Below are 15,685 nucleotides of genomic sequence, written 5' to 3'. Positions count from 1 at the left end.
ACGCGTGGGAGGGGGAGCCGAAGCCTTCGGAGCGGAAGTGGAACGCTGTTGAGGCGGCGGCGTCCTGCTTGGAGGCTTCTCCTCTGCGGCTTCCGAAGGTTCTTCCTTTCTCGAGTGCGTCGGCGGTGGCGCTTGTAGGAGCCAAGACAACTCCAAGTAAGGCCAGGCTTCGCGGGGAGGGGACGGCAATCCAGGGTCGGAGGACTCGGGATTCGGGCCCCTTCGCGGCCTGCAGAGGCTTCGGTGCTCGGCCGGGCCTCCCTCGGGTCCGCGGGTCGTCCGTCCGCTCCTCTCCGCGCGAGCAGTGGAGGTGGGGCGGCCTCGTCCCGCGTCTCGACGGCCCAGACGGGCAGCGGCCGCTATGCTTAGGTCTGGAGTAGCCGGGGAAACTGAGGCAGGGGAGGACGAGGGACACGCCCAGCGTCGCTCTGGGAGTCGCGCAGGGCGACCCGTGCTTGGGCCTGTGCGGGGAGACCTGGGCAAGGGTTTTGTTCTGCGCCGACGCTGCCTTTGTGTGTTCGCGCTCCGCCCCGCCGTCGTGGGCGTGCGAGTCCGCCCGGACCGCGTGGCGGAGCTTCCTCTGGATTTGGACGGGACTGGGGGCGGTGGGGACCGGCCCTGGGAGCGCCCGGCCCGGGGCCTGACCTTAGTGGGTCCTCGGCTTCCGGTGGTTGGTGGCACGATGGGGTGCGGAGGCCTGCGGCCGAGCCCCCGTCCCTCGCATGCAGAGCGTCAGTGGGGTGGGCCGGTGTCTGAAGGTTAAGCAGGGTGTTGACCTCAGGCCTGAGACCTGAAACACAGTACTCAGTGATTAGTACATTACGCCTTTTGACCCGTCGAAGAAGAGGGGGAGAGTTCAGAGCCTGGGCGAGGTGGGGAGGTGCGGAGGGGCTGGAGCCCGCGGTAGTCGTTTTTGTGGGGTTTGGGTTTTGTCTGCCCATCCACGCTCACAGCCTCACACCTTCATTCTGCTGCTGCGCCAAGTTCCCGGGGCCAGACCTAGGTTCTCAGCTCCGCCGTCCTCCAGTCAGCTTAGACCGCCCAAGTGGTTGGGGAGACTGAGGCGCTCTGCGCAAGGTCACGTAGCCAGCCAGTTGACGGCAGAGCGAGTTAGAACCTCGGTCTACTGACTGCAGGACTTTGAGTTCAGTGACCAGGAGTTTTGGCACCTACGGCAGTGAAAGGCAGAGAGCTGAACGGAGTAGTTTTGTTTTTTCGGGTTTGTTTTTGAACGGGTGGGGAGACAGATATATTGGGTCCAGTTTTACTTAGGAGTTTGAGGTGAAACGAGAGCATTCAAGTATAAAGATATGTTGCTGGCTATTTCATTACCTGAACTTGAGCTTCCAATTCCGATTCTAAAATCTTGCTTTATTACAGTGTTTATCAAACTTTTTTACAATGATTACCCTCCCTCAAGAAGCTTTTTTAGGCACTCTTTTCCTAATTGTCCTCCCCATGAAATTTTAATGCTTATATACTGTGTGCCTTTTTATATCCTGTATGCATATCTATACTTTGTACATAAAAAGATTTTTTTAAGCTCTTTTTCAGAATGCATACGTTAATATTCTAAGTCAGCACATTTTTTAGGTCTTCTGTGTGCCAAGCTTTTGCTTGGGGGACAGCAGTGAACAAAATAGACATGGTACAGGCCCTGGCAGAGCTGAGGCATGAGGGTGAAGGGAATGAGCGGTATCCCCTGAGATTGAAATATAGATTGTACAAGAGTTGGGACTGGAGAGGGAAGCAGGAACCAGGTCACAGAAGGTCTTTGGCCTGCCCCCCAGTTAAGGAATTCAGAATTTATCTTAAGGCCAAACGGAAAATCACTAAATTGAGTTCTAAGCAGTGAAGTAACACGCTTAGATTTGTGTTTTAGAAAAATCACTGTGCTATGCAAAGGTTGGTTTTAGAGAAGTGAGCAAGACTTAGTGGCCCAAGGATCAGTGAGGAAGAGAGATGGGTGGCTTGGCCCAGGTGGTAACTGGGGATTGAATTTGGTGTCAGCGATTGCCAGTCATGGCAGTTCTCACTAGCTCTTTACTTACAGGTTGTTAACAGTGTCCACATCCAGCAGTTTATACCCCACCAATTTCTGGATTGTTTGCTGTATAAAAATGTTTCTGTGTATGTTCTTTGTGTATGTGTTAACCGAGTCATATTTTGAAATGACATGCCTGTATCTTTCAGTGTCCCCAAACAAGGAATCTTTGAAAGCTTCTGTGGGATATTACAGGGTGGACTGTTTCTGAGACAATACTTCTCACATTTGCTCTTCTAATTTGTCTTTTCTAAAGAGAGTTTGTTTCTTAGCAGGAGGTTGGGAGTCATAGAGCAAGGCTTTCGGAGGTTTCCTCCCTGAGGAGGAAGGCCCGGAGGACAGATAGTATTGTACTCCAAGGTCAAGCATAAGAAAACATGAAGTTAGAATGGAGGGTGCCACCACATGGATCTGGAATTTACTTTGGAAGTGTTTTTTTGTGGGCATACATAAAAACTGCAAATTTATTGACTGCCACACCATGCAGAGTAGGAAAGGTCTGGAAAGGTTTCAAAATGAGTATTAATAGCCCTCTTGTGCAAAAGAGAAATTGTGACTATAAGGCTTGCCTGGAGTATTCTTTTTAAACCTTATGGTTTCGTGGTGTACCCAGGGTACATTAAATGCAGAATGTACTCCAGGTAACTGAATAAATTGGCTTGCTGTATAGACTTATCTGACATAGGTAAATTTAAGATGTTTGTAAAGGAATGTTTGCTAAATGACATTATTTACTAATGCCATTTTGTTCTGACATCATAATAACAGTTCTTTCCAGTGTTGGGAATGTGACTTAGATGTCCACACGGGCTTACTCTAGGTTTGTGATGTAATCATACCTACCTTTGAGTGGCCTGTACCATTTCATATCTCTTACAGATCCATTCTGCCAGGTACTTTTAGTTAATTCCATTTTACATGTCCTAGGCTTAGGGAAGTCAGGCACTTGCCCAAGGTCACACAGATAAAAAGCAGAGGTAGCATCTGAACCTCAGGCTCCAGCTTTGTTCTTTTGCTGAACTTTAAAGCATCCATGTTTTTCTGTGGTGAGAAAGCAGAAGACCAGTGTTTTTAAAAGCTGCAAATAGTAAAAATAAAACTTAAAAGTGGGGATATCATCTTGATTTTTGTTTCTTTTTCTTCCCAAGTAACATTTATCCAGGAAGAGTCTGATTATATTCTCAAGAAACTTAATTTTCAGTGATTGCATTGTATTCCTGAAGGTTCTCGTTACTGTTTTTGAGTGAATCTCTCCTCTCCTCCCACTCAGCCTTGAGAGGTGGTCTTGAGACCTAGGTATTTTATTTCCTTGTCTGTTGCATCTCACCTCTCAGGCAAACTGTTGCTGAATTCTGCTGCTTGTTGTAACAGATCAGTACTAAAATTTGCTCCCATTCTGAGCACCTTTTATGTTTTTCTTCCTTCCTTTCTTTATGGCCTCTTTCTCCCTCCAAGTTGAAAATGCCTCAGGTAGAGATGTTCTCTCCTGCTCTCCCAATGTGATCATGTTTTTAAATTCCTTTTGTTTCCTGGTGATGACTGTATTTTTACTTGCAGTGTAAGGTTCCATTTCTCTCATCTCTGAAATTCATCTTTTTTTCCTCCCTCGGAAACACTCTGTGCTATCTCTTCTAAGTATTTGCCATCTCCTTCATACATCACGCTTGATAACTTCATTTTAAATGAAAAAAAAAACCACATTATTTAGCCAACATAGTTGTGTCAGGTGCTGTGGTAAGAGGAAGGGATGCTGTGATAAGTATGCAACTGGTAGAACTGTGTTTATTGTACTGAGTACACTGGAGGAAATGGTTAAGGCAGGACTAGGAGGGGTGAGAGAAATTTAAGTAACCTTTGAGGCTGAGTATGAATTCCCCAAAGTGGGATGGATGGCCCTTGCAAGTAAGGGAAGAGCGTGTTTCAAATTATGGTACCATGATGGGAAAGAGCCTGGAACCTTTCCCTGGAGTAAAGTGCAGTCAGGTTCTGCTTTAAACGCTTCTTTGGAAGTATGAATTATTTCTAGTGGGGTTGATATATTAGGAACGATTTGAACATAATGGAAATTTTGAGTTTGCTGTGTATAATTCCATTTATGGGAAATACTAGGTGAACACAGAGAATTGAGCCCAGCTGAACTGAGTCCCAGATGCACACACCTCACACAGCCAACGTCTCAACTGCCTTTGTGTTGGGAGCCACTCCCATACGTCTGAGCATGGTGGCGTTTACTGTGCTTCCAGGTTACTCATGAGCTGCTGGCCTGGTCAGGGACTACAGCTGCTGTAGTATGTAAGCATTTCTTAACCATTTGATATATAGAATTGTGCTTTTTAGTTTGGTTCTTAGCTTTAGTATGTGTGTTACTGACAAAGTTTTTGAGTATTGACCCTCTAATTACATTTTTTCCCATTAAACCCTGTAGGTTTTTTTTTATATCATGTGGTGATTTTTAGGAACACTTATGTCTGTAATGAGGCCAGACAGGTTAGTGGTGGGTTAGGGAAGGGAGCTTGGCTATGCTTATGAAGGCAATGGGTGTGATCATATGTGAGCATCTGTGAAATTCTTGGGTCTTTCAGAGCTTGGCAGTTTTGGTTTTTTTTTTTTGAGCTACCATGTGAAGCCTTTTAACTTACTGGGTCTCACATAATGTTCTTCCTACTCTTCTTCACTGTCTTATCCTTCTCTATTAGAGCATTTCCTTTGTGGTAGGTGCTTGCTGTTCTGTATGCAGCACCCCTGGGGGCCAAGGACCACTGACTTCGTACTTTACTTCCTAAGTGGAGTGTTGAGGGAGCGTTGAGGAGGCTCTGGATTAGGGCTTCAGCTGCTGCTCACAAGCCTAGAGGTGCAGTCCCACTGCCAAGATTAATGTCTCCAGAGAATTGGGTTTGGCTAGCCCTTTGGTGACTGCCTGCATCCCATCTGCCTACAGTGGAAGGGATGCTTTTTGTACAGAGGAGGCCTGGGGGCTGTTTTGAGACCAGCACCCCCCAGCATGCAGATGCAGGGTTTCTCACTGTGGACCACCACGCAGCTGCATTCTGCTGTAGATATAGGTCAGAGAGTCACGTTTGTAAATTTCTGGCTCTTCCTCTGGCTCCCAGCCCCACCAGTGCCTGTTCCTTGGCTATTTTCAGTGGTTCTGTAATCAGTCCACACACATACCCCATCCCACCTGATTGCCCATTCATGATTCTGTAGAAGCATCTCAGCTTCCTAGCTGGCTTTCTCTGAAAGGCCCCTTGCTGGGGAGCCATTTATACTGGCCCAGCACACCTGCCTTTGGTGAGTTTTTAGGCCAAAGTGACCTTGGCCCTGGGGAAGAGTGGGAGATTGTTGATGGCCTTGGAGCCTGAGGTCGATTTGTCCCTTGGCCGCCTGCGTCTCTTCAGACCCTGCAGGCTTGGATCTATGGGTTTCCTTTGTTATCTTACTCTTGCTCCTCACCCCCAGGAATTGCTGTGTTTATGTCACCAGCCCTCTAGAGCCCAGGCCACCATGGCTGAAAGTAAGTTAAGTTAGCACCCAGGTTTGCTTCCATGCTGCCCTATACAAAACCTTCTGTAATGGAGAAGTTATAGGACCAGGCAGTCCGTGTCTAAATCTGCCAAATTTAGCTGGTTGTATTTGGTGACTCTTAAAATCCCTCCCAGTTGAGGAGGTCCTCCAAATCAGTTACTGGTACAACCTTATCAAGCATGGCCATTAGGCTCCAGGCCTTCCACTGACAAAAGGGTCAACCTAGCATTGGGAGAAATTCTTTATGATCCTGCATGGAAAGCTGTAGAGAAATTTGTGAGCACAGCTTTTCTGAGGTGGAGCCACGCACAGGCTGCTCTGCTGTTTGAGTCATGGGTGCGTCCTGGAGCTCACTGGCCTGGGGGAGGCCGAGGATCCTGCTGCTGGCCGCTTACAGGTGTTCCGGCTGTGCCCGCTATAGAGCGTTTCTGAATACTTGACCAAACCGTATCTATTTAAAATGTTTACAAAAAGGGTATTAGGTGAAGTCTACTTTTAATTTTTTCATTGTGGTAAAATATAAGTAACATAGACCATTGGAACCACTTATAGTTGTTCATTCACATCAAGTACACATTGTGCAACCATCACTGACGTCCATGTCCAGAACTTTTTCATTTTCCCAGACAGGAACTCTGTGTTCATTAAATAGTAACTCCCGTTCTTCCCCCCGCCCAAACCCCTGGCAACCAGCATTCTCCTCTCTGCCTCTGAATTCAGTGACTTGGTGCCTCATAAAAGAGGAATCATGCGGTACTTGTCCTTTTATGGTTTGCATCATTCAGCATCATGTCTGCAAGGCTCATCCACGTTGCAGCATGTATCAGTTTTCTTTTTAGGCTAGGTAATGATGCCGGGGTTCTTGTTCACAAAGCCGAAGAATGAGCTTCACAAACACTCAAGGTAGGAGGGCAAGATAAAGGCTTTTATTTAGAGATAAAGTGAGAGAATAGAGCTCCTGGCTCACACCAGGAGGGGACAAGAGAGTCCGTGGTGGTGCGTTGTCTAGGGGATTTAAAGGCAGTTGAGAGACCAAGAATTAGGGATGTGGATCCACCAGATGGTCTCTAAGTGTTTATTTTCAAAGAGACACTAAGTTTCTTATCGGTTTTTCAGACTATTTTGCGGAGTTAATATAAGAAATTTACTGCTTTGATCCTTTCTCAGAATAGCAGTTTCTTGGTTTGGGAGCATATCAGTCAAGGCTGCTTGTTTTGGTTTCAAGGTGAGCTGAGTTACTGACTAGATTAGGGCCGGAGGAGGAAAAGCAGCATCTGGGCAAAGTTAAAGATAAGATGGGCCTTTTAGCGGCTAAAGTGAATTTTACAATAGCCCCATTTAATTGACACAAACAAGACATGGGCTGTGCTGAGGTATTTTCTTATCTGGGGGTTGTTCAAACATTCCAGGCCAGGTTATTCCTGGCTTTTTAGTTTTAACTAATCTTTACTCAAGAATGCTTATATTCCTAGTTTGATATTTTACTTTAGAGAATTAATGTGACTCTGTCTTTAATTGTTTAACATGGAGTTTTGGTAGGGGTCTTTTTCTGGAGGCCCTCACCCTACTCTGACTACACCCACGGTCCCTGTCTCAGTAATATTCTTTTTATTTTTATTGATACTTATTTTTTCCACAGATTTTTGGAAAGGTGAAATTCATTTTTAATTCTCCACCCTTGCCCCTCAGGCCTGAATCACAAAAACAAGACATTTTTACAGTCAGTCAGCTGTTCGTTTTCTCTAGTAGAAGCAGAAGGCAATCCCTGGTGGGTCCTTGTTGGGAGAAGAGGAATTCCCCTGAGTGACAAATCGCCGAGCAGGTGTGCAGGCCCCTTGGCTCTGGTGCTTTTTCAGGTGTCTGGAACTTCGCTGACTGCTGGTGGTAGCTTCGTCGTCAGAAGAGGAGCCTGGAAAAGACTCAGTTATTGTCCCTCCAGTCATAGTTCTCTTTCTTTTTTTTATTATTATTTTTTTGGTATCATTAATCTACAATTACATGAGGAACATTATGTTTACTAGACTCCCCCTATCACCAAGTTCCCCCCACAACCCCCATTACAGTCACTGTCCATCAGCATAGTGAGATGCTATAGAATCACTACTTGTCTTCTCTGTGTTGTACAGCCCTCCCCGTACCCCCCTCTACAATATGTCTGCTAATAAGTTCTCTGCTTTCTGTTTGCCCCATCCATTTGTCTACTCCCTGCAAGACCCCGGGGAGACCAGTGGTCAAGGTGCCTGAGCCTCCTTTTGGGATAATTAACTGGCAGGGCTGCCCTGCAGCCTAGGTGCTGGCTGTTCAGCCCTCTGGGCAGGAGTGATCAGCTGACTCTGCCAGGTCTTTTCAGGAAATGAATTAAGCCTTGCTGAGAGCCGGACACTTCTGTTTCAGTTTTTCCCAGGGGTGAAGGTTTACTTTACTCTCATCCAGTAGCACTCACACCTATAGAAGAGCTATGATTTCTGGCCCTTCTCTGACATATAGTACATGCATATTACTTAATTTATTGATGATGTTTCCACTTAGCACACAGTATGTGCTCCATGAGTGTCTGCTTTGTCCTTCCGGTATTTTTAGTCCCTGGAGCAGTGCTTGAGCCAGAGTAGGCATGTGAATGTTTATTGACTTAATCAGCAGGTGAGGTTACTCCGGGTGCTGCAGGGCATTTTGGTTCAGCATCACCATTCCACAGAACAGCTGCCAGGTAAGGAAATTTTTTTGCCCACATTCATGATGGCAAGACTGAGGCATGGAGGTCAAGTGTCTGTCCACAGCTACCAGGTTCACACTGTCAGCAACGTGAGTTCTTGCTATTTACCACGCACCGATATTTTATAACAAGAGGCTCGTATTTTTCTTAAGCACTAAGGCCTAGTGGTTGATGTGACAGTGGCATCAGTGTTTCAGTTAAGAAGCTTTGAAGTGAAAGTTATTGGCAACTTTTGACACTCTTGCCCAGCTCCCTGGGAGGCAGATTGTGCTGGGTGCATGTCCATAGCCAGGGACCTTGGGGAATTTTGATATTCTTTACAAAAGCAGTTAGGCAGCACAGAACAGCAGTCTTGAGAATATTTTTGCTATTTAACACAGGTACTGTAACCCTGCTCTTGAAATTCCTTATAGGGAGATAACTTAAAGTAACATGGGGCTGGTCCTGTGTTGGTGGTTTAAAGGAGACATGAGTGAGGCAGTTGAACTAGCCAGTATACAATCACTGACAAATTGACATTTTCCTGGTGACATTCTGTGGTGTTTAGGCTTCTCTCTGCTCTTCCCACACTACGTAATGAGGTTGCCCTGGCAAGCTCATCAGACTCACAGGAGACTGTGCCCAGGCCTCAGATCAGCCATGGATGAGTTCGCAGTGAGAGCTGCCTTACAGTCGCTGCCTGAACGAGTGGCCCACTGTGCCCACACATCGCCTCCCTGTAGGAAAACACACAGGAGCCAGCCACCTGAGGACCGAGCTTGCTTGGCAGTTGTGGAACCAGTGTGGGGGGTAAGGGCTCAAGATTTTCAGCACGTGGTCGCGGCCACCGTGGCTGCTCCAGCCCAGTGTAAGGTCTCTGTGTGTCTGCCATGGGGCTGGGCTGGGCAGAGCGGCTCATCTCTGGATCCCCTGGGGCTCTCTGCACCGTTGCTTCCTTCTGTTTCTGGTGCAACCCTCTCTTCCCCCTGCCCCTTTCCACCTCATTCTTCCTTCCTTGGCTTGTGGGAAAGCCCTGGCCTGAGACTGGGTGACGCAGTCTGCTTCCTGCCTGACAGTCTGTCCCTAGCCATCATGGATGTAGACATGCACAGAGAAACATACCCACATACACATATATGATTACGTGGGTCTCACTGCTGGAGGTGGGGGTCATCGTCTCATGTCCATAAAAGCTTCATGGGAAAAAATCAACCTCTAACACGAACAGAATGATCAGGTAGATCATTAAGCCTGTAAAAACAGGCGCAGAGCACGTCAGCTCCCCTTCCCATCCCCTCAGCCACCTCTGCCTTCCTCAGTGTACAGCCCCGCAGCTTTCTTGCCTGGCTGTCTCATAAGTCTCCTCGCCTTGGCCCCCTCGGAGCACACAGGTGACAGGATCTCTGAAAGCAGTTCTCAATGTGGCGTCTCTGTTGAAACCCTTGGGGCATGGGTTGGAGGCATGTTAAGATCCAGCCTGTCACCTTTGCTGCCCTCAGTTCTCTGCCAGCCTCACGTACTTGACTCCGGCATTCTCCTGTTCTGCTTGCCCCACCTGCCCAGTTCTGTTCTTTAGTAACGCCTCGTCTTCAGTGCCCTCCTCCAGGCAGCCTGGCTTGACCCACCGTACAGTTTGGGCCTCCACTTGCTTGGTCCATAATAGCTTCCTGTAGCCGGCTTTTACTGGCCTTTTTTAGGCTCCTGCCTACTTGCTGCTGCTTCCTCATGATAGGCCGGCTTCTGTCTCGCTGGTATCTCCAGGTCTCCATGCCTTGTTGCTGACATTCTAGTCTTCATTTGCTGCTCTTTGTCTGCCTGACTCAAATTTTCACACAGGTTCTAAAATCTCTACCTCCATCCCAGTTCTGTCTCCTGAGTTTTTCAGCTCCCTTTGGACCCTTCTGTCTGGATGTCTCACATCTAACATTTCAAAAATGAAACTGTCTCCCCGTGACACCTGTTTTTTTCCTCCCTTTCCAGCTTAGTGTAGTGGTATCACCCCTGCAGACTGCTGAGTTGTTCCCCCTCCCCTCATCAGAGCTTTAGGAAGTCCTGGCATTCCTATTCTGTTATTCACTTTCTGAATCGTTTCTAGAGTTTCTGTGTCTGATTCTGGCAGAGTATTTATTTGAGAGAGTAGGGTCTGGTGTCAGACTGCCCTGGTTTAAATCCAGGATCCGATGTTCACTAGTTGTGAGCTTCCAGCAAGTTGCTTAACCCCCGATCATCCTCAGCTTCCATCCTTGGCGTGTAAAGTGGTGGCCCTAATCAGACCTGCCTCCTTCCTGGGTGACAGGAGGACCCCCTGAAGCAGTGTTTGGAGAGCGCAGTGTCTTGCACATAGTTCAAGTAACCCCTCAGTTTATGTTCCAGCTGTTGCTAGTTCTATTGTCCTCACATATATCCTGTCACCCGCACGATGCAGACCCTTTGCAGTGGGTGGCAGCAGCTCTAACTGGGAGCTCTCACCTCCTTCCGCACTGGTCTGCCCAGAATGCCCCCTTCTCCCAGCTCCACTCTCGGGTGAAATCCAGCCCCTTGGTAATTTCCCTAAGGCCAGCCTTCCAACTTCTGTGTCCTCTGAACACCTTACTTTCCCCAAAAGAAAAAAACGGATTTGGGAACGCTTTGCTGTGGGGGTGTGGAGAATGAGGAAACTCCAGGGGAGCAGCAGGGTTCTGCTGGGCCCTCGGGAGGCAGCTTTCAGAGAGCAGAGGGCATGCGGGCCGGGGAGGACACAGCACTAACCACCTTACTGACAGCCTAAAAATTAACTAGGTCAGAGTCAGGAGGCTTATGAAACAACCAAGGTATGTGCATTAATTTCCGTTAGCGCAATAGATCTCTCCATCTTTCTCTGTCAGTGACGTTTTTATCCAGTTCTTCTCAATTCTAAGCATACCCTTGAAGTAGATGGTTTTTCTCTAAAAAAGCTGTATCACAGGAATTTCACTAACCCAAGTGTAAGACATTTCTTGGGATCAGAAATGTAAACATGTGTTAGAATCCAGGAAGTGTGGTAGATCTGACCTTAGGAGTTAGTTCTAAGGGGCTTTGGGGCACCTCCCCCCTCTGTTCAAGCCAGTTGGACAGCGTTTGTCCTGGCCAGAGCCTGTTCCCGGAGTGTCCATCTCAGCTGAAGCCCACTGGCTTGGTGTGTGGCTTTGGGGAGCATTGGTGCCCTTCTTGAGTGAGCACCTGTGGCCCCATGGTGTATGCCGGCCTGAGGACTGTCCAGAGCTGTCACACCACCTGCCAGTGACAAGTCTCCCCATAGAGAGTGACACAGTGAAGAACTTACCCTCCTAAGCACTCAGGGTCAGAGCGGGTGATGAAGCACGGGAGCAGGGGAGCCCGATGCTGACCACCAGGTCCTGGGGGGAGAGGCTCAGCGTGTGCATGCACACCCCCCATCCCACTCCACTGGGCGCAGAGCTGTGACTGGCTTTATTCGTTGCTGTGTTCCCAGGGCAGGGGCCTTATTGATGAGTGAAGGAGGTGGGGAGACGTGCTGGGTGCAGCATTACACAGCATTTCAGGGCTTGAGCAAAGGGGGTGGAGCTGTACAGTGGGCGGTGCATTTGGAGAGGCTGCAAGTCTGGTGCCGGTGGAAGGAGTTCATGGGATCAGCCCACAGTTGTTGAGCCCGTGAAATGTGCAGTGTTGTTCCAAGTGCTCTTTGTATTAATTTCCATGATGCACACACAGCCATCGGAAGGAGGTACTATTCTGTTTTATAGGTAAGGAAACGGCACAGAGCAGTTCAGTGCCTCACACGAGGTCACGAGGAAAGGTTTTGGAGGCTCCTAACTTCAGTACAAGCTCTCTGGCTCTGGAGATGTGCTCTTAACTGTAAGGCCAGCTGCTGCCGCAGGCCATGCTTAAGAGCTAGGACTTGATGGGGAGCCATGGGAAGATGGTGGTGGTCAGCTGTGTGCTTCCCGAAAGATGGGTTGGCAGTAGGGTAGAGGGGTGCCAGGAGGTGGGAGGTCTGTCAGGAGGAAGCAGGGGTGCTGGGATGAAAAGGGTGGCATGAAAGTGGTCCTGTCTTTTTGCTACCTCGAGTGCATTCAGATGTGTCCACTTCTCTCCAGCTCCAAGGCCATTGTCCTCATCCATTGGTTCCCATGGTGTGGCCTCTGATTTAGCACCATCAGCACTGTCTGGCAGCATCTCCCACACCAAATGCGCAAGGGTGTATTTACTCCCGGCATACATGCATAACAGTAACAACATCACACACAGCAGTGATAGTAGTGTAACCTCATTCGGGTGCCCAGGCCGGATCCCAGAGTGTAAATATGTGGGAGGGGGTCTTCCCACATGTACTTATTACACTAAGCAATTCTCGAACACCAGCAGAGGGTGTTCAAGAACTCAAATCAATTCTGATGCTATCTGCCTGGAGACAGCACCAGATTCCCAGGTTAAAGGCTCTGTCCTGCAAGAGTGCCCTCCACCCCTGACCTGAGACACCAGTCACCGGCTCCAGGCAGTTACCTGTGCTTCTGACCTACAGGCACCAGACTGGAGGTTCCCACGACCTTCCCCGTAGGTTCAATTGATTTGGTAGAGTAGCTCACAGAACTCAGGAAAACATGTTGACCAGTTTAATAGAGGATACCGTAAAGGACACAAGTTAATAACCAGATGAAGAGAGACATAGGGCAAGGTCCCAAATAAAGGAGCTTCTATCCTCGGGGCCTGGCTCCGTGGCACGTTGGGGGCACGTTCTGGCAGGATCCAAAAGAGCAGAGCAGGCAGAGCAGAGTGCAAAGAGAGCGCAGAAATCCCTTCTCATGGGTTTTTGTAAGGGCTTCATTGCAGAGTTATGATTGACTAAATTATTGGTCATTGGCTGATCCAACCTCCAGCCCCTGCTGGAGGTCCAAAAGTCTCATTAACATGACAAAACACCCATTTCACCCTTAAGACTGCAGTGTTAACATGGATGGAGCCGGAGAACATTATGCTCCGTGAAATACGCCAGGCGTAGAAAGACAAGTACCAAATGATTTCCCTCGTTTGTTGAGTATAACAATGAAGCAAAACTGAAGGAACGAAACAGCAGCAGACTCACAGACTCCAAGAAGGGTTACCAAAGGGGAGGGGTGGGGGAGGGAGGGAGAGGGAGAGTGGGGAGGAAGGGAGAAGGGGATTGAGGGGCATCATGATTGGCACACATGGTGTGGGGATCACGGGAAAGACAGTGTAGCACAGAGAAGGCAAACAGTGACTGTGGCATCTTACTGTACTGATGGGCAGTGACTGTAATGGGGTATGGGGGGAGACAGGATAATATGGGTGAAGGTAGTAACCACATTGTTTTTTCATGTGAAACCTTCATAAGAGTGTATATCAGTAATACCTTAATAGAAAATTTAAAAAAAGATTGCAGTGTTTTCAGGAACTGTGAATGAAGACCGCCTATACCTGGGAAATAATCTACATTTGGTCATATGAATGACCAAAAATATATATTTCTTATGATTCATTATATCACGCCTAGGAACTTGTTAAAAATGTAGAATTTTAAGCTCCATCCCAGACCTGCTGCATTAGAATCCCTGGTTTAACATGCCCTGCAAGTCAGCCTGGTGCAAGCTCCAGTTTGAGTCCTCATCCAAACCACCGCCATGCAGACCTGGGGGACTGCGGAGCCTGCTCCTTGTTGGGCTTCTGCCTTGCTCTCTCAGCCTTGCCCCGGGCTCAGGGCCTCCCGCACTGGAATCTTGGCCCCTACGCTGATGACACCCACATTCATGGCTCCTGGCTCCATGTTGTTGCTTCTCATTTGCTCCCCTGTGCACTGCATCCCTGACACTGAACTGATGGGGGTTAGCTGCCACCTCTCTGGGCCCTGAATGAAATCTGAGGGCCCTTGTTCTCCATTACTGCACCTTTTGCTTTCTCTGCCCTTCCCGGAACTTCCTGCCCCACTTCTCATCCATAGTTTCTTGGTTCATCTCCACACACCTGTTGCCAGTGACAAGTCTCAGGTAGGCACATAGGATGAATCTGGGCGGGTGCCTCAGCTCCTCAGCTAAATCATCAGCTCTTCCAGAGGGTGGCAGTGAAGTCATGGGAAAAGCCAGAGGCCCTGGGGTCTGCTCTGGCCTGGGCACCTGTCCCTGCACGGTTCCAAGGGGTCAGTGAGGTCACATGCGGCAGCTGCAATTCTCTTGCTTTTTCTCAGCTGCTGGCACACGGGTTGCAGCAGTCAGAGGCAGGGGCAGGAGGTGGTGGGTGGTTCTGGTCGCAGGCTTTGGGATCAGGTAGTCCTCTCTTCTACAAGGAGGCTTGCTTCCTAAGGAGAATTGGGATTAAGGACATAAATTGCATAAAGTATTCAGCAAAGCACCCATCTGACAGAAAGGACCAATAAGTGATCAAACTCAGTTTGTTGATGATGCAAGTTGCAGCATTTATCAGCTGATACCTTTGTTTTTCAGGACTTGAAAACACTGGAAATCTGTGGGCTCCAGATTCCTGTGCTAGCCAGAGGATGAGTTACCGGTGGGCATGAGAATTTGAGAACATCTGGCCTCCCTGCAGACCTGGTCCATACAGATCATTTCCTTCCCTATAGGTTGGAGACAAAAAGCACAATGAGTACTGTGAGTTTTATCAGCTTGTGGTTTTTATTTTATTTCAAGGCTAAGTAACTACCTTATTCCTATGGCACACTAATGAGAGTGCCATGAAGATGCTTCTAAGAAACCTTCGTTCTTAAAGGAGTATGTATGGGACCTTCTGGGAGTTAAGCTGACTTGATTGTCTTGGGTTGGAGTCCAGTGTCTTGGGTGGTACCCTGAGGACAGAAGACTGGGAAGGAATGAGTCTTGACATTTTATGCTTCCAGAGCAGCTACCAGTGTCCTCGAAATAGTGGCCGCTGGTTGATCTAATTGTTTATGGTGCAATTACCCATTTTCCCTTCTGTTTCTTCCCTGTGTAGTTCTTGGTCCTACATGAGCACAGTGGTAATACCACTTGGTGAGTTTGCTTATGTGCAGTGAGCAGCGTTGGTAAGCCACTGTAACTGCTGTTTAGATTTTATCAGAGTGCGGCAGCAGCTCTGGTTTGGCGTGACCCAGCTGTCACCCCGGGCCTCTAGAGCCCCAGAACAGGTGGCCTGAAGGTCCCCTTCCCCAGTTTGCGCCCTTTGGGCAAGGCTGCTCATATGATCTGTAAACTCAAAACAGCTGTTTTCTGAGACAGTGCATTTACATCAAGTGGGCCAGATGTGAAACAGCTTCATGTTTTCCGGGTTCCAGAGGGGCAGGGTGAGGCTGAACAGACGGCTCCCGAGGTGAAGTAATGGAGAGCCTGTAGATTCTGTTTGCTGGTCCTTCCCCTCCCCGTAGTCCTCTCCCCTCTTCCTGACCACTGCCAGGCCCCACTGTTGAAATTCACGCGGAGGTC

At 48.5% G+C, this 15,685-nt stretch overlaps 1 protein-coding gene across 2 annotated transcripts in view; it reads left to right on the top strand.

Moving 5' to 3' along the window:
* Window positions 1-15,685, top strand: part of RNF4 (ring finger protein 4) — a 32,045-nt gene continuing 16,360 nt past the window's right edge. The window contains exons 1-2 of one of the 2 annotated variants that reach the window (XM_057502037.1): window positions 1-156; window positions 14,714-14,878. In XM_057502037.1, coding sequence (XP_057358020.1) covers window positions 14,870-14,878 — 9 coding nt within the window. In that variant the 5' untranslated portion in view covers window positions 1-156; window positions 14,714-14,869. Of the gene's footprint in view, window positions 157-14,143; window positions 14,261-14,713; window positions 14,879-15,685 lie in introns of those variants that run through there. The other variant, XM_057502038.1, reaches the window with a different exon arrangement.

Source organism: Manis pentadactyla, chromosome 5 (genome assembly GCF_030020395.1).
Source record: "Manis pentadactyla isolate mManPen7 chromosome 5, mManPen7.hap1, whole genome shotgun sequence".
In the NCBI taxonomy this organism is placed as follows: domain Eukaryota; kingdom Metazoa; phylum Chordata; class Mammalia; order Pholidota; family Manidae; genus Manis; species Manis pentadactyla.
Note: the sequence above shows the minus strand (reverse complement) of the source record. Positions and strands in the feature narration are given on the sequence as shown.